We start from the raw sequence: 26,069 nt of genomic DNA on the forward strand, positions 1-26,069 counted from the left end.
CGGCGTTCAATTTGGACCGCTGCGTTAATTGTTCGGCAGCCCACTTCAGGAATGTCTTCGGCCCAGTGGCTGGAGACCCCTGTGGTAGCTGATCACATGTTTAGGGCCATATTTATTAAGGTTCGAGTTTTCAAGTTGTTTATGTTTTGGTCAAAACTCACATTTTCTGGTTAAAAAAAACTTGATTTTTTTTTTTTTGAGGTTTTTTTTAAAAAAAAGCATATTTTTCTAAATTTCTAAATCCTTAAATACACCATCTAAGACCTGTCAAGGTCATGTAGGAGAAAATGGCAGAGGTCACTTGAACCATTTGCAGATGTTAATAGCCTTCATGATTGTAAGGAAAATTAGTGATTCACAGAGCAGAAGATAGAGAGAATAGATGGCGTTTAAAGCTTTTAGCAATTCAAGGAATGTGACACTGTTTAATGCTTGATTTTCACCATATAAAGTAGAGATGCACCGAATCCAGGATTCGGTTCGGGATTCGGACTTTTTCAGCAGGATTCCGTTATGGGCAAATCCTTCTGCCCGGCCGAACCGAATCCAAATCCTAATTTGCATATTCAAATTAGGGATGGGAGGGAAATTGTGTAAAAAAAAATGCTTTCCCCTTCACACCCCTAATTTGCATATGCAAATTAGGGTTCGGATTCGGTTCGGTATTCGGCCGAATCTTTTGTGAAGGATTCGTGGGTTCAGCCGAATCCAAAATAGTGGATTCGGTGCATCCCTAATATATAGTATGCTAACTGATAAGATGTACTCAATAATGATGTATATTAACCATATATAGTATGCTTAGTGATAACATATATGCAGTAATGGGGTATTTTTACCATATATAGTATGCTAGCTGCTAAAATGTATATATACTTCTTATATATTATGTGGGGGAAACATATATAAAGCTTCATTTGTGGGCTCTTTGACTTCTGCCTGGACTTCAGGGTGCCTGGTTACTTTGGAATTGCTGCTGAGCCATTTTATGGAGGGGTCCCTCAGCTAAGTATCAATACATCTCTTATGTTTGTTTTACTTGTGTGTGTCAGTTTAATCACTCTACAGACTGAATAAGAGCCCTTCTCAATACATTTGGTACCAGAAGTGGCGTCTGTAGTAGTGGATATCAGTAGCCCGGGAATGTGCTAAGTACTTCCCCGCCATTGAGGTGGCTAACCCAAAGTATGTAGTAGCGAATCTTGACTTCTCAAAGTATGATAAGAGGGAAAGTAGAGCTGCTGCAGAGGTGGGTTGGTTGTGTTTTCAAGTCAGGGATCCCCAACCTTTAGAACCTGTGAGCAACATTCAGAAGTAAAAGAAATTGGGGAGCAACACTAGCATGAAAAATGTTCTTGGGTGCCAAATAAGTGCTGTGATTGGCCATTTGATAGCCCCTATGTGAATTGTCAACCTACATTGAGGCGCTGTTTGGCTGTACATCTGTTTTTTATACAACCAAAACTTGCCTCCAAGTCTGGGATTCAAAAATAAGCTCCTGCTTTGAGGCCACTGTGAGCAACATCCAAGGGGTTGGAGAGCAACATGTTGCTCACGAGCTACTGGTTGGGGATCACTGTGTTAGAGCAACAGACTAAGTTACTTGTGTGTGTCAGTTTAATCACTCTACAGACTGAACAAGAGCCCATCTCAATACAATGATGTTCTATTTTTTTTCGGAGGGTTTAGCCTGAAAACTCAAATGATTCTTGATTTACACCACAAAACCTAATTTCATCAAGCTTACCAGTTTTCCGGGTCCTGTTACATCACCCTATTAACATACCAGCTCTGAAGGTTTAGATTGTAAGCTCTTTTAAGCAAGACTCTCTTTACCGCTTGTATTGGTTATTGGTGGTATGTGTGTTTTCCTGTATGTTTAATGTATACACCCATTTATTGTACAATGCTGATAAATATAATTGTGTTTTATAAATACATGCTAATAATAAGGTAATAATACAAATTACTTTTAATGAGAAAGTGTCTATGCTCCTGGGTATAACGTGGTTGTTTCTTAGAAGGGAAAGCCCAACAACAGAAGCCCAATGCAAAAAAATGCATACTCTCATTTCCCTATGCTATTATTAGTAGGGACTTGCCTGTGATTGAATCCATTACTCAGTCAGCCTGGTGCTGCATTGAACAGCCATACGCTCAGTGGTTTGGTAGAAATGGAATGGAATGCTGTGGTGAAAGGGATTACTCAGCTCTGAAGGATTTGAGGAAAGGCATGATTGGAGCTATAGTTCAAGTATTTCTCCCTTCTGTTCACATTACATGTGTTAGCAATTTAGAAAAATATGTTTTTTATTATTATTATTATGCTCAGTAGGTGCACGTTAATATAAAGACAAGTTGAACTGTTATTGAATTCTCTACCCAGTAGGACTCGCCATTGTAAAATGTCACTGGTTTTAGTCATATATTACGGCAAGGGCCTGTCTGTTATGGAAGAAGTATCCAGCAGTCTGAAATTTCATTTAAGTGTTCTTTTTTTATTACTGATATTACGGGAGTTCCATAAAAAAAAAATTATAACGAGCCTTTTGGACAAAGCAAAATCGGCTGTAACACAAAAATGAAAGGGCATACAGTAGATAGGACTTCTTCAAACTTTAGTTGAAAATTTTTCTAAGCCCCAAAAAACTCTGGCGACTTTTCCTTTTTTTCAGGGTGATAGGCTGCAAAAGAGCATATATTTTTTTTTTTTTGGGGTAACCAGGTTCCCCCCTACAATTCCTTACATATGGCACATAAACTATACAGTGGGCTAGTGTGTAGGGCAATATAACAACTATTTTCTTTATTAAGGTTCCCTGGACTTCAACTTCCCGCCGTATGCAAATTAGCCAACACTAGCGCGACTTCGATTTGCTTGACGAATTAACACTAGCGCAATTTCGCAGGTGTTTGGCGCCCTGGACGTACTTCTCATGTTAGTGAATTAGCGCTGTCTGATCGAATTTTCGCCTGCCGAAGTGTTGCGCTGCCTGCGAAGCCATCGTTGCCCCAGAGTCTTCCTTGTAAGCCATGAACCCCTAATTATTATAGGGTTTCTACCCACAAAACTGTCCTGCTGCACCCCTTATGAATCATCTTGCTCTTATGAGATTACTGTGTCATTTTTGGCTTCATTATATTACACTGTCATGAAAAATCAGAGGGGGGATATGACATTGTATAATTATTTTATGATAGAAAAACTTTTTGTCTTTCAAGGGCTTGTCCACATTTGAGTTAACATTTAATATGATATAGAGAGTGATATTGTAAAACAATCTGCAGTTGTTTTTCATCTGTGGTTTTTGAGTTATTTAGTTTTTTATTAGAGATGCACCAAATCCACTATTTTGGATTCGGCCGAACCCCCAAATACTTTGTGAAAGATTTGGCCGAATACCAAACCGAATCCGAATCCTAATTTGCATATGCAAATTAGGATTAGGTTAGGCCAGGCAGAAGGATTCGACCAAATCCTGGCCGAATCCCGAACCGAATCCTGGATTCAGTGCATCCCTACTTTTTATTCTGCAGCTCTTTAATTTGCAATTTCAGCAATCTGGTTGCTAGGGTCCAAACCCTAGCAACCATGCACTGATTTGAACAAGAGACTGGAATATGAATAGGAGAGGCCTGAATAGAAAGTTGATTAATGAAAAGTAGCTATAACACTATATTTTACAGACTTACAGAGCGTTTGTTTCCATTTGAAAGCTGGAAAGAGTCAGAAGATGGCAAATAATTACAAAACTATATAATGAACACCAATTGCAAAGTTACTTGGAAATGGCCTATAACATATTAAAGTTAACTTAAAGGTGAACCACCCCTTTAAAACTTCCAACTCCAGTTCTAGGAGCAAAAAACATGGAGCCAGATATACACATGGGATTTTAATTGGAGGATTAATTTGTATTTAAATGAGGCCACTGACACTCGAATGCTCTATCACAGTTTTTATTTTGCCAGGTATATCAGCAATGATGTTGCAGACAATAACCTGTTAGTCTATTCTCTGCCTGTCTGCAGCATTACAAGACTATGATACATCTGGTTATGTCCTGGCCATGGGGAAGTTGCATTTGTAACCCTGTCCCTCAATGATATCATCTCTTGAGTACTTGCTGGTAACATTCACCTTCTTAAAAACTATACAAGTCTCCTTTATTTGATTAATTTAAATAATTAAATTAATTAAAGGGGTTGTTCACCTTCCAAACACTTTTTTCAGTTCAACTGTTTTCAGATTGTTCCCCAGAAATAAAATCTTTTTATCAATTACTTTCCATTTTTGTACTGTTTTTTCAAAAAGTTTGAAGTTGAATGTCCCTGTCTCTGTTTCAGTCTGGCAGCTCAGTAATTCAGGTGCAGACTCTGAACTGTTACAATTTTTCAACATTTAGTTGATACATTTCTCAGCAGCATCTCTGGAGTATTAGCAACTATTGTATCAATTCTAACAGCTGCCTTTAATAAAACTCCTGGATTCTGCTCAGCAGGGACAAAGATAAGAAATGTATCAACTAAATGTATCAATTTAAAACAGTTTACAGGGTCGGCGACCCTCCCTCTCCCAGAGCTGCTTTCGAAGGTGAAAAATGAAACTTTACACTTCAATATTAAAAAAACAGTCACACATAGAAAATAGAAAGTAATGGGAAAAAGTCTTAATTTCTGGTGAACTGTCTGATACCAACTGAACTGAAAAAAGTGTTGGAAGGTGAACAACCCATTTAAGTGCCACGGATTTGCCATAAACTAAGAACATTGGTCTTTCTATGCAGGGACACTTCTGAGTATGATGCCTAAAGGTGGCCATACACGGGCAGATAAAGCTGCCGATATCAGTAGTTTGGACCGATTTGACAGCTTATCTGCCCGTGTATGGGGGCTTCCGACGGGTCTTCCCGATCGATATCTGGCTACGATATCGATCGGGAAAGTTTGATTTTTAAACCGACCGACCCGTCGGAGCCCCTTGGCGCATCCGGCCGAACGTTCGAATTACCCCCGATATAGCCATGCAGTTAGTGGCATATCGGGGAAAGATCCGCTCGTTTGGCGATGTCGCCAAACGAGCGGATCTTTAAGTCTATGGCCACCTTAAGGCTGCAGACTCAATGCTGACCTCCTAACTTTGAGCACACCAGGGTAAAGGGGCAGCGGTGCAAGTGTGCTCTATAGACTAGAAGAGACTGAATTCTGTCTTTTGTCACCAACAGTAAAATGCCACCTTAGATAAGTGGGCTGGTATTATGTAGCAACAGAACTAGGTCATACTTGCTATTCTAAAGGTTCTGTACTCACCTGATACTGTAAAAACTGCTGGTGAAACTTTTGGAATAGTATTGATTTTTGTACTGTTAAGGATCCAGTATATCTCCACAGGTTCTGGGGGTCCCACAGCTTCACAGGTAATATTAAATTGCATGTTCTTAGTGATATTTAATCTCTCTGGTTGCTGAATAAAATATGGCAGACCTAATAGAAAAACAATATAGTAACAACAATAAAGTAATTAACATAAGCAATTCAGCAATACTTATGCATTTAATTCATAAGAAATTCACATACGGAAACTGAGAGAGATGTAAGATGCTAATTAATGAGACAATAAAAGAGAAGTGAAAAGTAAGTCGTATATTATCTATAAGGGCTCTTACACACGGGTGTTTTTTCCTGTGCTCCCCTTGCACTGTGCTTTCTTCCATTCAGCCGCAGGGGAGCGCAGGAGTAGACGCACTCAATTATTGTGAAGGGGGCTGTACTCACAGACGCATGTAAGCGCCAAACGCAGGTGGGACGCAGCATGTTGCATTTCACCTGCGTTCTGCACATACATGCGTCTGTGTGAGTACAGCCCCCTTCACAATAATTGAGTGCATCTACTGCTGTGCTTCCCTGCGGCTGAATGGAAGAAAGTGCAACGCAGTGGAGCGCAGGAAAAACCACCCTTGTGTAAGAACCCTAACATGTACTGGCTTGTCAGTGGAAGGGGGAAACCAAAACCAATCACCTGCCAGATGAACCAACAAGCAACCAGGGACCAGGTCTGAGCTAAGGTACTCTTTATAATTGCTACTGGATTTTGGAACCAATACTTTTTCAGTGTATGTGTGAAAATATCTAGAGTGTGTCCCAAATCTAACCTTAACGACAGCTTGGCACAAGGGAAAAAGACCCAAAAAATCACGTGGCTTATGGCAAACACTTTTATGGACTGGAACAATTAAGGCATAACTTTTTGGCTTAAAGGAAAACTATACCCCCTAACAATGTAGGTCTCTATAAAAAATATATTGCATAAACAGCTCATATGTAAAACCCTGCTTTGTGTAAATAAACCATTTTCTGGTCAGGTGATCTCTGAGGCAGCACACAGACCATCACAAAATGGTGGTCCAAGGCAAGAGATGTAAAAGGGCAATATTTACTTATATCTCAATTTTCTCCATTCTTAGCCACCATTCAACATTTAGAACATTTAAAACCTAGTTTTTTTTCTTATTCTTTACCTTCCACTTGGATATATACAGGCTCCGAAACAACTTCTTCCCCCTCTACTGTCAGATTACAGTTGTATGTCCCATTGTCCAGTCTCTGAACGCCTGCAATACTTTAACACAAAAGTTTAATTCAGCCTGCTTCTGACTACTTCATAAAAGAATCTTTAAAAGACAAGATTGTACATAATAAAATGTTTTATATAATGAAATAATGAGGTTAGGTTAGATTACTTAGAACTGCAAATCTTTTGGCCTGGGGCATCAGGCCAACATTGACTAACACATATAAAATTTTCGCTTTCATTATTCAAACTGCAGTAGAAAAGTATATAGTAAATGCGGACTAGACAATATCAGTTACTTGATTTGGGCAACTTTGCACTTGGTTTTAAAGGGGTTGTTAAACTTTTAGTATGATGGAGAGGAATATGCTAAGACAATTTGCAATAAGTTTTCATTTTTTATTGTTTGTAGTTATTAAGTTATTTAGAATTTTTTTCAGCGGCTCTCCAGTTTGCAATTTCAGCAATCTGGTTGCTGGAGTTCAAGTTAACCTAGCAACCATATATGGATATAAACAAGAAACTGAATAGAAAGATGAGTAATAAAAAGGGGCATTAACAATACATTTGTAGCCTTACAGAGCATTTGTTTTTAGATGGGGTCTGTGACCCCCATTTAAAAGCTGAAAAGAGTCAGAAGAAGAACGCAAATCATTTAAAAAAACTATAAAAAATAAATAATGGTTCATCTATAACATACTAAAAGTTAGCTAAAAGGAGAAGCAAACCCAAAAGTTAAAAAAACCTTACCCCCATAGACCCCCTCCCTCCTCCCCCCAGCCTAAGTGTTACTCCGGGCAAATGCCCTAAGTCTTTACTTACCCCTCCATAAGGGGTAAGGAATGACGGAGTAAGTAAAGGGGTAAGTAAAGAGCGGAGTTCATGGGCGCCATCTTCTTCTCTTCGGTAATCTTCGGAATGAGACCATGCATGCGCAGTTGTCGCTATAGATTACTGAAGCAGCTGAAGATGGCGTCCATGAACTCCGACGCTTGAATCTGCACTGAGAGGTAAGTAAAAAGTTAGGGGCATTTGCCCGGGGTAACATTTGCCCCCCCCCATAAGGCTGGAGGGAGGAGGGAGGGGGGTCTATGTAGGGGGTAGGGTTTTTTAACTTTTGGGTTTGCTTCTCCTTTAAAGATGAACCACCCCTTTAATATGGCCAATCACATGTTTATATCACAAGAATTTAGACTGCACAGAGACTGTCCCTCCAGAAGACAGTCCTCCAGGACTAATGGAACTGCAAAATGACACGCTTCTTCTAATTATTAAACTACTAAATAAGAAATTAGTCACACATCTCACCTGCAGGAGGATGACATAGATGTTACAGTTGGATCTGGGATTTCAAAAGACTGGATGGAAATACGGTCAGAGGAAGGTAGTAACTTTCCATCTTTCCACCAGGCAATCTGGTCTCCACTATCAGTATTTGGGACAACAATTGAGCAATTGAACTTGACATCTTTATGTTCTGAAACAGCAATATTCCGCACAGTTGGCTTAAACATAAAGCGCTTAGAAGAGCGGGTTGGCGGTGCGACTGAGTCACTTCTATCGTCTATATAAGGGGTACTCAGATTAGCAGCATTAAGTATCTCCGGTGTAGTGGCTTCTTCAACTGATGCAGGCAGGGTGGCAGAATGTACATGTAATTCACTCAATGTGTTTACATTTTCTGCAATAAAGAAAAGTGTAAAAAAAAGTCAATGTAAATTGCTAAAATCCTAATTTTCACCATAACTATCACATTACTATGATGTTGGTACCAGGGCAAATGTAGCTGCAAACAGGACAAATAGTAAAAGAAGTCTGTGCAACTCTTCATTAATCTAGGTCACAATATACAGGATAGTATATATACCAGTATGAGAACCTTTATACTGAAACCTGATATCCAGAAAGCTCGGAATTACAGGTATAGGACCTATTATCCAGAATGCTTGGGACCTGGGGTTTTCCGGATAATGTATCTTTCCGTAGATTGGATCTGCATACCGTAAGGCTACTATAGAATCATTTAAACATTAAATAAACAAAATAAGTTGGTTTTGCGTCCAATAAGGATTAATTATATTTTAGTTGGGATTAGGTATAAGTTACTGTTTTATTATTGCGGAGAAAAAGGACATCATTTAAAAAAATTGGATTATTTCAATAAAATGGAGTCTATGGGAGCTGGCTTTCCCATAATTCAGAGATTTCTGGATAACAGGTTTCCGGATAACGGATCCCACGCCTGTACCATTGAACAGAAAGAAATACATAAATACTGTTTCCAACTGCAATTAAATTTTCTAATAACGTTGTTCTGCTGTACAGTGCTGCATACATAAGTAGTGCAATAGAAATAGAAATAGACATACATTCATTCTTGAAACCCACTGAAAATTTTTGATTTGTGTATTTTGACAGGTTACTTAGAGTTGCTTTTATTATGCAAGAACCCCTGTTTTTTTTGGGGGGGGGCTCTTTGAAGGAGAAGTAAAGCTTAACTGAAGACGTAGGCTAGAAATGTTGTACATTATTTTTTGGGATTCTGTACCAGCCCAAGGCAACCACAGGCCTTTAGTAGTAAAGATCTGTGTCTCCAAAGATGCCCCAGTAGCTCCCCATCTTCTTTTCTGCTGATTCACTGCACATTCTCTGTGCTGCTGTCACTTACTGAGCTTAGGGACCCACTCACAATATACAGTACACATAGAATATAAATGTCACAATATAAGGCTGATTAGTAATTAATACAGATAATTACTACATCACAGAAACTAGCACAACTAGCATCAGAATTTAATAATCAGCCCTGTAGCATCAGCTTATATTACAGACAAACCGAATTTCCTGCTTAATAATTAGCAACAACCCCTAAGTTTAGCTTCTCAACAGATGCTCAGAGCTCACTGAGCATGTGAGTTTCACAGACGCTTTCCAAGATGGTGACCCCCTGTGACAGGTTTGAATTCCTGGATCATTGGTCCTATGGAGAAGCTGAAACTTTAGACTGGAGCAATAAGGTCATTATATAAAATATGTCATTTTTAGCCATATTCATTTTTTAGGCTTTAGTTCTCCTTTAAGAAAAGGTTGACATCTGGTTGCTATAAGCAGTGTATTCTTGCACCATAAACCTCTATATCTGTTAAGCACTGGTTTATGTTGTGAAAGGGTTAATGCAAAAGGGAATCTTAGTACCATCTGCAATTTAATGAAAAGAAGCCCAATAAAATGAGTGGATGGATTAGAGGTAAAACACATACTTTATATTTTGCTTTGACTCAAGACAAAGAGCTGAGTGCAGAGCAAGAGTATAAACAGTAAGGTGTTGTGCTATTCCTGGCAAGTGGCCTAGATTTCTGCTTTATATCACTAGCACAGGTCTTGGCCTTACCGCAAAGCTCCAATGGCATACAGTATTCACGGGCAACGATCTGCTGTACAACTGCTCAATTTTGGCAGGGGATAGAGAGAGATATTCGAAAGGTGAAAGCAGCACTAAGGGGGTTATTTACTAAAATCAGAATTTATCTCATAATAGTAAGCAAAAAAGCTCGACCAAACTCCCTTGCCCGATTTTAGCTGATTTTTTAATTTAAAAAAATCTATTTAATGGGATTGTAAAAAAACTCAAAATCAAGCGAAAAACCTGAATTGTACCAATTTGTCTGGCTTTTTTTCCCCGAATCACTCGATGTTTTTGCCAGAAACGCCAAAAAGGAGGGATTTTTCCCAAATCACTCTATTCTTCCGAGTTTTTGCCTGACAACCCCCAAAAGGTTGGATATTCGGCATAAACATACTGAAGACCACAAACTTCAATTTGGGATACAGGTGCCTCTCCCGTTGACTTATACAGGACCTTGACAGGTCTGAGATGGCGAATTTTCAGATTCTGGCTTTTTGCAGCATTGGGGTAGAGTCCTGTGAGGGTCCATTTTTTGGAACCCGACCCGTACCCGCAACCTGCAATCCGCAACCCGTACCCACATTCTTACCCGTTGGACCCGCTACCCGACCCTCAAGTACCTTATCTGCAACCCGGACCCAAGACCCGCTGACCATCAAGAATCAGGTGCTGTCATTGTAAACCAGAAGTGACATCATTTGTAAGTAGGTGTGATCAGAAAAAAGGGAGTAAACAGGAAGTGCTGTCATTGTAAACCGAAGTGACGTCATCGGAAGTAGACGTGATCATAAAAAAGGAGTAAAACAGTGGCGGAACTACCGGGGGAACAGGGGGTGCGAGCGGGCCAGGGCCCCCCGGCAGACCACGCGCCGCTGGCAAATGCGGCCGTTCTGAGGGGGCGGGGCCCGGCTGTGCGTCACGCACCAGGGCCCGCCCCCCTCTAGTGACGCTTCTGGAGTAAAAATCGCTATTGACAAGACTCGCAAACCCGCAGAACCGCTGACACGCATCTATACCCGGAACTTTTACCCACAACCTGCAGGATACCGCAGGATTTTGCGGGTACCCGGCCCCCTGCAGGACTCTACATTGAGGTATAACAAATATCAAAATATTTGAGGTTTTTTTGCTCAAAAAATTCAAGTTTTTGCCCCAAAAACCCAGACCAGAAAAAAATTGAAGTCTAATAAATACGCCCAAAAGGTTGTTTGCGTGTAAGAGAAAATTCTTTAAGAAACACTTTGGCAAAGCGTTCTGGATCATAGATTTCATACCTGTGCTAGAAATTCTGAAAATATCACCAACAATCAGAACAGACTGGGTAGGAATAACAATGGGTGGATGGAGCTGAAGCTTCAGGTCCCATTGCAAAAATAACAAAGTCAATTACAACCAGCAAATTTCTGGTCCATCACAACTGTAAATTGTTCGTTTAATAGTGAAATCAGTGTTTTATTTAAATTTAAAGGGGTTGTTCGCCTTTAAATTAACTTTTACTATGATGTATAGAGTGATATTCTAAACAATCTGCAAATGGTTTTCGTTTTTTTATTTGTGTTTTTTTAGTTATTTAGTTTTTTATTCAACAGCTCTGGTTGCTAGGGCCCAAATTACAATAGCAACCATTTGAGTGGAATATGAATAGGAGAGGGTGTAAATAGAAAGATGAATAATAAAAAGTAGCAATAACAATAAATGTGTGTAGCCTTACAGAGCATTTGTATTTTAGATGAGGTCAGTGACTCCCATTTGAAAGCTGGAAAGAGTTTTGCAGTACTTTATTATTATCTATTATCATATTATTTTCCGTTTTGTTCTGCTTTAGCCAGGAAAATATCCACCTCTGTCCAAATATCTGTGGGGCTATTGCTGTGTTATGATTGTTTTTGGTGTCTATGCAGGGTGGTGATGATGCACTGTGTAAACATTTCCCTGAGGAAGATAGCGGTTGAAACAGACTTCAAGACTTAAATGCTTCCCATGATTTAGTAAATATTCTTTGTCCACAAACACAGCTAGACAATTCCTGTCTGGGGATAAAATTCCAAGCAAGATGCTGCACCTAGGGGATCCTGGGATCAGCTGACCTCCTTTCTCTTGTTGCTGTCCCCTGACTTTCTTCTTTTCCCCTCTATCTTAATGTTACCTACTGAGTCTCCCTTGTTAACCTCTAACCCTGTTATCATTACTTGGCATGCCACACATTTTTTAGCCTTAATATATTTTTAAAACAAAGCTTGTTATTTAGTGCCATTTCTAAAGAGAAATGTATGTTTCAAAAACATTCGTTTTAGTTATTCATATGAATAATTCCCCAATAAATTCAATATGCAGTAATATCCACTTACTAAATGTACTAAAATTAACTTCTAGTACTAGCAGAGAGTGACAATTGAGAGATTGCAATTGGTTTTCATTTTTTAATTTGTGATTTTGTATTTATTTAGCTTTCTATTCAGCGTTTAGCAATCAGGTTGCTAGAGGCCAGATTACCCTATCAACCATGCACTGATTTGAATAAGAAGACAGGAAAAAAGTTGCATTTTTTATTATTATTATTATTTATAGTTTTTGAGTTATTTACTGATTTATTCAGCAGCTCTCCAGTGTGCAATTTTAACTCTCTGGTTACTAGGGTCCAGAGTATCCTAGCAACCATGTACTGATTTGAATAAGAGACTGCAAGCTGAGCAGGAGAAGTTGCGTTATAAACAGTAGCAATAACAATACATTTGTAGCCTTACAGAGCATTTGTTTTTATATGGGGTCAGTGACCCCCATTTGAAACCCGGGAAAGAGTCAGAAGAAGACAAATAATGAAAACATTTTAAAAAATAAATAAGAAAGACCAACTGAAAAGTTGCTTAGCTTTGGCCATTCTAAAAAATACCAGAAGTTAACTTAAAAGTGAACCAACCCTTTCATATATCTCAAAAATCTGAATATATAACCATGATAACGTTTTGTTGCTATGAAAAATCTGAATACAATCTTGAATTGTCATTTTCTGAAAACAAGTAGTGAAATCTCCAATAACAATCTCCAGGAACTAAACCTCCAGCGGCCCATGCAGCCATGTGACTGTTGCATTAGATAACTGCACACTATACGTTTAATATTTATGACAGACTTACCAAACCTGTTTTTAGCGCACAGAGAAATATGTCACAATGGATCCAATGCTCCTAAGGAGCAAGGCACGTGATTCATCTACAGCCCCAACCCTCTCAATATCAACTCTGGAATTGCACACTAGTTATTGCATGTTCCTTTGGTCAGTAAATTGGAGAAGGGCAGGGATATCTAGGCACGGGATCCGTTATCCGGAAACCTGTTATCCAGAAAGCTACGAATTAAGGGAAGCCCATCTCCCATAGACTCCATTTTATCCAAATAATCCAAATTTTGAAAAATTATTTCCCTTTGCTCTGTAATAATAAAACAATAGCGTGATCCAAACTAAGATAGATTTAATCCTTATTGGAAGAAAAAACAGTCTATTGAATTTATTTAATGCCTAAATGATTTTCTAGTGGAAAACTATACCCCTCAAACAATGCAGGTCTCTATAAAAATATATTGCATAAAACAGCTTATATGTAAAGCCCTGCTTCATGTAAATAAACTATTTTCATAATAATTACTTTTTTAGCAGTATGTGCCATTGGGTAATCATAAATAAAAATCTTCCATTAAAAAATAAGGGCCGCCCCCTGGGATAGTATGATTTACAGTGCACACAAACAAACCAAACATACCATACATGTTAGGTCACATGAGCCAATTAACAGACAGAGTTCTGTCTTTTGCTTCCCACACTTCTTCCTGTTACAGTTGTAGTATTTCTGGTCAGGTGATCTCTGAGGCAACACAAAGACCGTCACAAAATGATGGTCCAAGGCAAGAGATGTAAGAGGGCAATATTTATCTGTTGCTCAAATATTCATTTTGGGGTTATAGTTCTCCTTTGAGATATAAAGATACAAATTACAGAAAGATCCCTTATCCGGAAAACCCCAGGTCCCTGGCAATCTGGATAACAGGTCCCATACCTGTATATCTAGTATGCAATATAACGAATGGTGGCTTGACTGCCCAAAAACGTTATCTCACTGTTACACTCTATGTGGCCAAATAAAACCAGGTGTTAAACTTTTCTGCAATAAGCGGTGTGTACATTGCATCAGTCGCAGCTACATGCTCTCCCCCGAGTGTGCGTAAATTAAACCTACCTTCAGAGCGTCGGGTCAGGGAGATCATCAGCCTGGGGGGGCACCGGGCACCGGTCCGCTCCCTCAGGGTAGGACTCCACGAGCGATTTTAACGCGATCCGACGCGCTGCGATAAAATGCATGCGAATAAGGCATGAGATAGAATTGTCGCATGGTGTCGCAGCGTTGATCCGACGTGATCCGACTGTCTGATGCAGACGCAGCACGCAGCGACAATTCTATCTCTTGCCTCTTAACCTTATTTTTGACGCATGCGTTTTGTTGCAGCGCGTCGGATCGCTCGTGGAATCCTACCCTTATTCTAAGGGGCTCTGTGATCTCACCTGTTACCACATACCTACTGCATATACTCACAGTGGTATTATTTTCTATAAAACAAAATTTGACTTGGAAAGTGTGTAATGGCTATGGCATTCTCTGTAACAACAGTCAAACTTGGATGCTTTCCACTAATTACAAAGGAAACATCATGAATAACCCACAGCCTGTGTTTAACCATTGAAAACATAAAACTATAGTACTTTTAAGGAATAAATGCAAGCTGTGGGCTACTGGTCATGTTGAGATTGCTTGCATGCTTTATATGTTATATAGCTCTTATGGAAAGTTGCTGAGTGTAGCTCAATGTGATATCTGGTCCGTCTCTACCTATATCAGCTCCAGCTGCTACCGACACACAGTTGATGGGAGCTCCTGCAATGCCAAATACTGATGCTGTAGGAAGGCACATGGTAATTGGATGCATGGACAACCAATGAAGTGCAGGTTAGTGATGGACGAATTTTTTCAGCAGGCATGGATACGTGTTAATTTCCGCATTTTCCTCGCCTGCAAAAGTTTTCGCAAAACTGCAGCGAAAATTCACTGTGGAAAATTCGCCACAAAAAAAAAAAACTGGTTTTGTGTCCAAATTGCCGCACACATAAAAATTTATTTTTCGGCGTTTCTCGAATTTTATCTCCGTTTTGCAAATTATTTGGTGAGGAAAAACAGATTCGCCCATCACTAGTGCAGGTATATTTCACAAAGAGTCATCAATATGACTAGCAAGTGTCATTCAGGAAAAACTGCCTGCAACATACCACCAAAGGGGGACACAGAAGGCACCTCAAAAAGGCTTTTACACAGCATTAAGCACCAGGTGTACGTCTCCCTAAGGCAAAAGGCACACAGGCTGATGGTTCCAGCTGTGTATTTTTGCAGGCTGAAAGAAGCAGATCTACTCCTTCTCCACTGAATTGAATAAAATCAGCCTGCATGTGCACACACACAATGGAGGTCAGCCCAAATATACAAATGCTAGGACCAAACGGGGCTGAAATCAGCCTGCTGAAATCCGCACGCCGATTTTAACCCCTCTGACTGCTAGCAGAATCTTATCCTCTTCAGCATTCGCATCCAGAAACCTTGTGTTGGCTCCGGTGTGAACACACTGATTTTGTTGAAGAAGCGCAAGACTTTTAGCTGAAATCTGTCGAGTGTGTTCACACCAGAGCTGACACAAGGCTTCTGGACGCAAAGAAATAAGTAGATTCTGCTAGTGGTCATCAGCCTGGGGATTTCGGCAGGCTGATTTCAGCCCTGTCTAGCCCTAGAAGGAGCCAAAAAGAGGCATCTCTGGGCTGACCTCCACTTCATTCTGCTGTGTGTGTGCATACGCAGGTTGATCGGATTAAAATCAATGGAGCAGGGGCAAGGAGCAGATCCGCTTCTCTCAGCCTCCAAAAATACGCAGGCTGAGAGCAGCTGGAGCCTTCAGCGTGTGTGCCCATAGCCTTAATAGCTCTGTCCGAACAATAGCATATATATTACAGAGTAAGTTTTTTTTTACAAAAAATCCAACGTATCAAGCACAAACAGTGCTCAAACCTCAGGGTATGTCCCTGAGGAAGAGCACTGTTTGTGTTCGAAAACAATAGATTTTTTTTACAGCCCACCCTGTACCTGTGGCAGTAGCCATCCATCATACTGCCCCCCCCATACCTGTGCCAGTAGCCATCCATTATACTGTCCCCCATACCTGTACCAGTAGCCATCCATTATACTGTCCCCCATACCTGTACCAGTAGCCATCCATTATACTGACCCCCATACCTGTGACAGTAGCCATCCATTATACTGCCCCCCCATACCGGTAACAGCAAGTTTAGCAGCCATCCATCATACAGCCCTCCAGCAGCCATCATATTGCCCCCAATCTTTAACTGTGCCAGCAGCAGCCAAAAATAAATCTGATCACATCATATTGTCCCCAAGTATTTATGTACCTGTGCCAGCGCCCTGCCCAGCAGCAACAGCAAACATATGGCCCGGCCCAAATCTGTACCTGGCTGTGCCAGCAGGAAGCTTTACACGTTCACAGTTATAGAAATAGAAAGAATGTCTGCAGTTCAGCGCAACTGTGCAAGGCTGAGAAAAATTCCGGCCCTTTGTACCATATAAATTGGACAGCACTGCTGTATATATATATATATATATATATATATATATATATATATATATATATATATATATATATATATATATTTCCAGTGAGTAGGAATGCACAACCATAAGAAGTAAAAGATGGGTGCCAGTCTGTAAAGTTCAAATAATCCCAGCACTCCAAAATAAAGCAACTTGAAACAAAAAAGTCAGATCAAATGGAGGTGAGCAATAGCAAAAGCGGTAAGCTAGTTAGATGGCTTAAGATGCAATAGCTTCAAAAAACTGCACAACATTGAAGGGGACAACGAACCGACTGCATGAGAGCAGAACGTCACAAAAGGTGGCGCCATTGAAGGCAGCAGTTCCAATTTCGTTCCCTATTCTGATCTGCTCTTAGCGTTAGAGCGGGTCTGGGGGGGACCACATCGCTAATGCAGAGAGAGATATTGCACTTACTGCACCAGCAGAGCCAAATCTCCAGTTTAACAACCAGAAATTCGGCTCTTAAAGTTACAGGAGGTGACTTTTTGATGCCCCTTTGCACCCGAGGCAAGGTTCTCACATTGTGCTTCCATATGGAAATGTACAGTATATTGTGCTAACTGGAAAGATCTGCCAACAATCTGACTATAGGCTTACCACCTAGCTGGTTTAAAATTTATTGGTAGCCAAAACTTTCCGTTTTTTTTTGCTATAGTTGCATCCCTCCCAACATTTTGGAAACAAAAAGAGGGACAAAAAAGTTGCCTCACATAGCACAGCAAATTTCTTTGACCACGCCCATTTTTGTGGCCACCCCCTAATTACCATGTTCATTTTATAAAATTTGGCAGGTTATGAAAGTTTGAACATAATTCTGTGTTTTTTTTTAGTTCTAACAGTTTTGCAATGAAGGTGAATTGCCCTTTAAACTGTGAGTTTAACTTTTCTCAAGGGGCCTGTTATCTATTGTTACAATTACTTATTTGCTTATCTTGAAATTGTTACAAAAGTATCTTATCAGCTGCTGCAGCTATTCTGGGCTCTCTGCCAAAAGCCAATTAAGTTAGAAACATTGTTTGTTTTTCTGGTTGTTCAGTGCAGAGAAAAACTGCACTTTTCAGTACAAATGAGGGACTGCGGGTTGTGCTGTCAAAAGAGGGACTGTCCCTCTAAAAACGGGACAGTTGGGAGGTATGTAGTTGCCATCTGTATGCTGTTGTAATGGTCTGGTCAATATAAAATAATACTTGACGCAAATGATTTTAACAGGGAAGAAAGATCCTAGAGATGGGAAGGCTGGAAAATTTTCCACAAAAGATGGCAACCCTGTATGGCAGTAAGGCTGGAAGTGGTAAGTAAGCTAAATTGAGTAAGAGACAAAAGCAAGGAACATTTATAACTGTACATGAATTTATCAATTTTGAAACTCTAATGTAGTGATAGGCAACCTATGGCCCTCCAACTCCCAGCATCCCTGCCTAATAAATCGACAACATCTGGTGAAGCACAAATTGCCCAAGCATGCTCTGAGTCAAAAGGACACAGCGACTATGAAATGGGATTATGGCATAGAAATGGGATTATAAAAAGTACATTTTGTATTTATTGTCTAAAATACCTGGAACCTGGGGGTTTTCCAGATATAAGGCATTTTTGTAATGAGCAGCAACATTCCTTAAGGCTATGTAAAAAAACTGTTATTAAAAGGGGATGTAAATCCCCCCCCCCCCCAAAAAAATGTTTGCCAAATGAAATAAAATTGAATTGTAAACAACTTTACAATATCCATTAAGTAAACATTTTCAGTGGTGTTACAGTTATTTATAAATTTAAAGTGGTTCTACAACTTTGAGTTAACTTTTAGTACGATGTAGGCTGGCATTCTGAGACAGAGCTTTTTATTCAGCAGCTTCCCATTTTGCAATTTCAGCAATCTGATTGCTACGGTCCAAATTACCCTAGCAACAATGAATTGAATTAAATTAGAGACTGGAATATGAGTAGGAGAGGGACTGAATTAAAGAGATGAGTAATAAAACGTAGCAATAACAAAACTGTGTAGCCTTAGGGTCTGGCCACTGATGGGGTCAATGACCACCATTTGAAAAATGGAAAGATTCAGAAGAAGGCAAATCATTTGAAAATTATAACAAATAAAAAATGAAGACCAATTGAAAAGTGTCTTAGAACTGACCACTCTATAATGTACTAAAAGTTAACTTAAAGGTGAGCTACCCCTTTAACTGCAATTGAACTAAGGTAGCAGAAGTCAGCTGTATCCCAGTGAAGACAGGTTTGTTAACCAGCTGATATCTGCTATATTGTTTCAGAACCACCAGGACAGAGACTAGCAAAGTATAAAAAGATACTGCTTTTGAAGGCAAATACATTTAAAAGTAATCTTTTATCTAACCAGTTATAAGAATGACAATTTATTTCATTAAGCTTAATTGCTGGGGTGTAACTTCCAGGTTTTTTACTCTTTACTCCTCGTATAAATTATGTATGGGGTATTTTGTATGTAATCTGCGCTGCACAATAATGGGGGGATGTAATAATGGTCGCCAATGTAAAAATTAGGGATGCACCGAATCCACTTTTTTGGATTCGGCCGAACCCCTGAATCCTTCGCAAAAGATTCGGCCGAATACCGAACCAAATCCGAATTTGCATAGGATTTGAATTTGGTTTAGCCAAGCAGAAGGATTCGGCTGAAAAAGGCAGAATCCTGGCCGAATCCCGAACCGAATCCTGGATCCGGTGCAACCCAAGTAAAAATTGTTAGCAATTAATTTGCAATGTTTGCAAAGTGAACAGTTTTGCCTTTCCAAACACTTTGCCCCTCATGCAACATTAGAAAAGCGATTGCAAATTTTATAGTTTGTGATAATGAATCGTCAGAATAAAAACATTTTTAAGTTTGCACCCAGGTTTGCAATGCACAATTAAGATTTGCAATACTATAAAAGCCTAATGAAGAATATTACATTGCAACATGCACATTTTGTTCACTTTGCAAATTTTATTACATTTCCCCCTAAGGGGCACATTTACTAAGGGTTGAATTTTGAAGTTAAAAAACGACCATCACATTTGATACTTCGATAGTCAAAGTGTTTTTTCGATCGAAAACGTCCGCTTTCAAGCGAAGTAAAAATCGTTTGATCTAACGATTTAATCCTTCGAATCGAACAATTCGAAGGATCGTACAAAAAAGACCTTTGACTTCTAAAAACTTAGCCAAAGACTCAGAGAGGTTCTAGGAGGTTCCCCATAGGCTAAACAGCAATTTTAGGTGTCAAAGTCAAAGTTTTTTAAAGCGACAGTACTTCGATTTTGGAATGGTCGAATTTGTGACGTTTTTTCAATTCGAATAGAATTTTGGCCTATTCGATGGTCGAAGTACCCAAAAATTACTTCGAAATTCAAAGTTTTTTAATTCGAAAATTCACTTCGACCCTTACACTTGGGCCCCTAAGTGTTTACATTTAACATATGTTCAGTTCAAACATTTATTGTACAGTGCTGTGGAACATGTTGGCACTTTATAAATATGTGACAATAATAATAAGGTCTTTATTGCATTCCAGCATCTTGGAACTTTTTAGGTAATAGGTTTGCAGACAATAGATCGTATACCTGGAAAATATTTATAATAAAAGTCTTTTTAGCTTTTATGCAATTCTGCATGTGCAGTTGAAGTCTCTGGGGTTTAAACCCACTGTTAAAACAATGCACAATGTTTAGTTGATGGAATTCACCCTGCTGCCAGGTTCAAAGGGAACACAATGTTAGTCTCACTGGTTCCCACTATGCGTCCAGCTGTGTAAACAGAATAAATGGTTTAATTTTCACTTGAGGGAGAATACTTGTGCCACCCCTCCCTTGTTCAACGCTATCTCCCAAAAGTCAATCAACCAGCTTAGAAATGAAAGTCCCTTTCCTGTAGTCACGGCACAGGTATTTTAATTAAATTAATTAGATAATTAAAGGGAGTTCAAATAACAAAATACATGTTTGCTAAAGAAAAATGTCTCTCTAAAAGAAAAATGGCATTCTAAGTAGGGATGCACCGAATCCAGGATTGGGTTCGGGATTCAGCCTTTTTCAGCAGAACTCGGATTCGGCCGAATCCTTCTGCCTGGCTGAACTGAATCTGAATTTGCAAATCAGGGGCGGGGAGGGAAATTGTGTGACTTTTTATTACAAAAAAAGGAAGTAAAAAATGTTTTCCCCTTCCCACCCCTAATTTGCATATGCAAATTATGATTCAGTTTTGTATTTGTGAGTGAATTCGGTGCATCCCTCATTCTAAGCAACTTTTCAATGTACATGCATAAAATATTTTCATTACATTCTGCCAAGTCAGGCTTGTGTTATTTTGTTTAAAAGTAAACATCAACAGTGCAGAAAACAGCTAGGAATAGACAAATTCTGTTTTTATTATTAATGACATTTATGAACATCTTTAAAACCAACGATAATTTGTAATTTCACCATTTAAATAGTGTTTAGTATGATGTAGAGCAGTAATTCCCAACCAGTGGCTCTTGAGCAACATGTTGCTCTCCAACCCCTTGGATGTTGCTCCCCGTGGCCTCAAAGCAGGTGCTTATTTTTCAGTTCCTGGCTTGGAGGCAAGTTTTGGTTGCATAAAAACAGATGTACTGCCAAATAAAGCCTCCCTCCTGTAGGCTGCCAGTCCACATTTTATTTAGCAGCTCTTCAGTTTACAATTTCAGCAATCTGGTTGCTACAGTGTAAAGAATTACACTAGCAACCATACATTGACTTGAATAAGAGACTGGAATATGAATAGGAGAGGGCCTGAATTAAAGAGATGAGTAATAAAACATAGCAATAACAAAACTGTGTAGCCTAAAGGTGGCCACATGAGCAGATTTGGGGAGATTAGTCGTCCCAGCGACAAATCTCCTCTTCTTAGGGGCAACAATCTCCCCAAACTGCCTTCCCCCTGTCCTCCGCCAGCTAAAATGAAAATCGCCTGCGGCAATGCACTCGCGAAGCTTTGATTTCCAAAGTCGCCCGAAGTTTTCTCGTGAGGCAACTTCGGCCAACGTCGGAAAACGAAGCGCCGCGGGTGACTTCCCCCAGGCGATTTTCATTCTAGCCGGCAGAGGGCAGGGGGAAGGCAGTTCGGGAAGATTGTCGCCCTGAAGAAGAGGAGATTTGTCACTGGGGTGACTAATTTCCCCCGAATCTGCTCGTGTGGCCAGACCCTTACAGAGCATTTGTTTTTTAGATGGGTCAGTGACCCCCATTTGAAAGCTAGAAAGAGCCAGAAGAAGAAGGCAGTGTCGGACTGGGACACCAGGGGCCCACCCAAAAACCTGAGACCAGGGAGGGGCCCACCAAAAAACCTAGACCAGGGGCCCACTCTCAGTACTATTATTCTTCCTTTCCTCAATCAACCTCTATTCTCCTAGTCTCTTTTCTTTACATACTATAATCCATTATTCAATCTATTTAGTCTCTTTGTCTCAAAGAAATAGGGAATGACCATGAAATAGGGCAAATGTTTAGCAGCATGAGGGCCCATTGACACCTGGGCCCACCGGAACTTTTCCTGGTATCCCGGTGGACCAGTCCAACATTGGAAGAAGGCAAATAATTATAAAAAAAAAATTTGGATTCTGTTCCTTTTCTCTCTGACTTCTCATTGTAAAATAAAATGCCTTTCTTTGGTTAAATACAGAATATATATATATATATATATATATATATATATATATATATATATATATATATATATAAAAATGAAAAAATAAAGGCCAATTGAAATGTAGCTTCGAATTGGTCATTCTATAACATACTAAAAGTTATCTTAAAGGTGAACCGCTCCTTTAATGTATATTGGAAAGTTGCCTAGAATGATGTATTTTATTTTTATTGGGCAAGCTTGTGTTTTTAGGTTTCTATCATCCTTTGACCTTTGAGAACATTCCCTTGAAGCCACATCTGGAAGGCATTTGGCCTCCTAATAATGGGACTTACCTATTCCACATGTGCCAGGTCCTGGCAGGAGGAGGAGGATGCAAAAGCAGAATGTATAAAGGCACTCCATGCTTGCCAATGCAGCAGAAGAGAGAAGCAGCCTGGCACGGGGCAATGACTAGTGATTCCTACAGCTCCGCAGCCGGCAACATCATCAACTGCGTCAAAAGCGAACAATCCTTATTAGCGGAGAACAAAATCGCATCCCACAGGGCAAATCAGTCTTTCACAGCAGCGACCGTATCGCTGGTGCAAGGGATATCTATGGGGAAAAAAAGCAAAATAGCCCACGCTGATGATCGCAGGAGAATTCTTTTAGTCGCAATCACACAGGTCCCCCTGCGGCACAACAGCTGCAACTTGCCAAGTCACCGGTAACCATCACCTACTTTCCTTTCAATTGCCTTTTATCCTTTTAAACGTAGAGATGTTTTCTGAGTTGAGCCCCAGGAATGCCTGTGTTGGTACCGCAGTGTGTTTGTGTGTGACGTGGGCTCTGTCCCAACTCACCGCTCACTCTCTTCAGCGGCAGCACTGGCAGGGGGAGGAGCCTGACAGGGGGAGGAGCCCGCCCAGAGGGAGGGAGAAACCTGACCAATGTTTATATTTTTTTTCATTACGGGATTCCATATGTTTCATGTACTTTATTTGTGGCTCCTCCTCTGTAAGAGTTCCCTTTCCTGCATTGCTTCCAAAAACTTATTACAGGATCCAGTCCCACATGCGTTAGTTTGTGCCCAGTAATCACCAACCCCCCTCTCTCTCGCCTGCTGTGGAGCAGGAATGTGGGATGAAAACACCACACACAGTTGTTTTCAAGTGCTGAGGAAAAGTCAGATACATATATATGATATCTCAGCAGTTCTAGTGCCATGGTTTTTAGATTATCCAAAACAACAGCAAATCAACATTCAGCTGTCCCCCCCCCCCTACCAGCTTAACCACATCATTGTGTGAAAAATCAGGGTACAATGTTCCCTTTAGTTTTTCTTTCAGCCATGTGTGCAAAAATATGTATCTATTTTTTTTAAGGTTTTTATTAGACAGAGAGACAGGGTCTGACTAAATACAGATATATTCACCCAACATATTTAATTGTGCATAGGGCTGCCACCTTTTCTGGAAAATTCCTCTATTTTTATGTTTATAAATAACAGTGGCATCAAACAACATTTTTACCCAGGGTCGAACTGGGGGGCCGGGGGCCCACCGGGACTCCTGTCCAGGGCCCTCTCCAGACCGCCCTACTGCAATGCCGCACGTGCGCATTTTATTTTTTTTTTTTGCAGAGCCAGGAGATCGGGAGAGGGGTCTGGCCCACCGGGCCAGTCCGACCCTATGAACTCTGCTGGACAGAATCTGCACAGAGGGGTTAGTAAAGAGTTAAGGTGGCCATAGACACACAGATCCGATCGTACGAATCGAGGATTCGTACGATTTTCGGATCGTGTGTGGAGTGTGCCGACATCTTCCGTCCAGCGGAGATCGGTCGTTTGGTCGATCGGTCAGGTTTCATTTTGACCCGACTGATACCGCCGGAGCCCACGGCACATCGTAATCTGATTGTTCGGCCATACAGCCGAACAATCAGATTACCCCCGATATAGCCATGCCTGTTAATGGCATATCGGGGAAAGATCGCCAAACGAGCGGATCTTTGCATCTATGGCCACCTTTAGGGGCATTTGCCCAGGGGGGTCTGGGGGGAGGGGGGTTCTATGTAGGGTAGGGGGGAAGGGTTTTATTTATTATGGGTTTGTTTCTCCTTTAATCATGGGCATTCACCCTATATTAGTACCTATACTTTTAAATATGACTAATAAAGACTTTATTTTTTAACTTATATTTTTGTGCCTTGTGGATCGCTTGAGTGCCGGACAGTCCTGTTCTTTTGCTGTGTTTCATTTTGCCGCTCCCTCAAGCTGGGGGTCTGGGGCTGGTGCTCCTGGACCATATGATCTACTTGGTGAGCTCTTTACATTAGTATTCTGGAGCACCTATCAATTTTCTTTACTGCATAAATTGTTAAAGCTATGCACAGTGAATGTTTCATTAGTGTCTCTATTTAGCCCTTTTAGAGCCACAGACAATAGAAACTATAAACGGTGGGGGGAAAGGGCTTTGAGTGCCATAGATCACAGATACTATGATCTGCAGCAGTTCTGGGTTCACAAGCACTACCGCTCGCTGCCTTCAATGTTTTTAATGCATTCCCTTCCCTGAAAGAAAGAGCAGTGCAGGAGAAAAAGTAACTCCAGGCCACAACTGTCAATTAGGAATTTCTGGCATATGCCAGAGGGACTGCTGTAAGTTACCACATACCAGTGCTATGTTTTCCGGGCTTTGTATATCTGAATGACTGGGACAATTTGAATATCAGTCCAAACATGGCTCCAAGGATGAAATCCTGATCAAATATCTCTATATTTATTAGAATATCTCTTTTTAGTTGTACCATTGAAGCCATGATCCTGCAGTTTCCCCCATCTATTGTTCACTGGTCCTCTGCCTGCCTGCTATGATTGAACCTGCAAACTCAGCTCTTCTGAACCAAGTTGGCAGCTTATTTGTATGGGCCCATTCCAACAGCTTGTCTGACTTATTTCTTTATTGTTATTATTCTATTTATACAGTCTGTACCACAATGGAGCTTAAATCCCTATCACATTCACACGCACACAATGGACAATTTTATCAATAATCAATGAACCTGCCTCTATGTGTTTTGAAATGTGTGTTAGGAAAACCACTTAGACACAGGGAAACATACAAACCCCTTTTACATACTGCCAGTTGAACTCAAACCTAAGACCCCAGCACTGCAAGGCAGCAATGCTAACCACTGTGCCACCATGCTGCTGAAAAATCAACCAGATACCTGATCTTGAAAACTGGATGAGGATTGCATTGGTATGTTGATGCTGCCCTATCCTGACAGGTCTGCACAGGTAGGTAGGACAAGTAGGATCTACATGGGTGGCCAAATCACCTAAGGATTCACTTGTCTGGTGTCGGTGACGTCAATAAACAAGCTCATTGGTTTGTGTGTGGCCACCTTTAGTCTGGGCCAGACAACGACAGATCATGGCCCAGCTGCTGTTCTGCTGTCTGGCCCTAGCCTAAAACTAATGGAACTGTGAGTTTGACCACTAATCCCTCTGAGCAATTGAATATTAAATATGCAGTAAAAGAATTGTATTAATTCTTAATCACTGGCTTTTGATGTTTAAAATGATTTAGAAGTGTCTGAATGCCAAATAATTTGAGTAATCATATGCAAGTACTACACTATTAATAACAAGATCCATTTAGGATGACTTTTTTTATGTAGATATGTGCCAATTAGTAGTAGATTCGGCAGAAACTTAAATCACTAATTTTATTAAAGAGTTGCAGGTAACATTATTTCTGTGTACAAAGAAATATATAGCCATTA

The 26,069-nt window shown here is 40.2% G+C and overlaps 1 protein-coding gene across 3 annotated transcripts in view; it reads right to left on the reverse strand.

Moving 5' to 3' along the window:
• The window catches only part of mertk.L (MER proto-oncogene, tyrosine kinase L homeolog), a 77,600-nt gene extending 54,429 nt beyond the window's left edge, over positions 1-23,171 (reverse strand). For 2 of the 3 annotated variants that reach the window (XM_018262885.2, XM_018262883.2), the window contains exons 1-4: positions 22,634-23,171; positions 7,880-8,252; positions 6,519-6,619; positions 5,311-5,484 (exon numbers count right to left, since the gene is read on the reverse strand). In XM_018262885.2, the coding sequence (XP_018118374.1) occupies positions 5,311-5,484; positions 6,519-6,619; positions 7,880-8,252; positions 22,634-22,703 (718 nt within the window). In that variant the 5' untranslated portion in view covers positions 22,704-23,171. The remainder of the gene's footprint in view (positions 1-5,310; positions 5,485-6,518; positions 6,620-7,879; positions 8,253-22,633) is intronic. The other variant, XM_018262884.2, reaches the window with a different exon arrangement.
• Between the last annotated feature and the right edge of the window lie 2,898 nt (positions 23,172-26,069).

The sequence above is a fragment of the Xenopus laevis genome, chromosome 5L (assembly GCF_017654675.1).
Source record: "Xenopus laevis strain J_2021 chromosome 5L, Xenopus_laevis_v10.1, whole genome shotgun sequence".
Taxonomy (NCBI): domain Eukaryota; kingdom Metazoa; phylum Chordata; class Amphibia; order Anura; family Pipidae; genus Xenopus; species Xenopus laevis.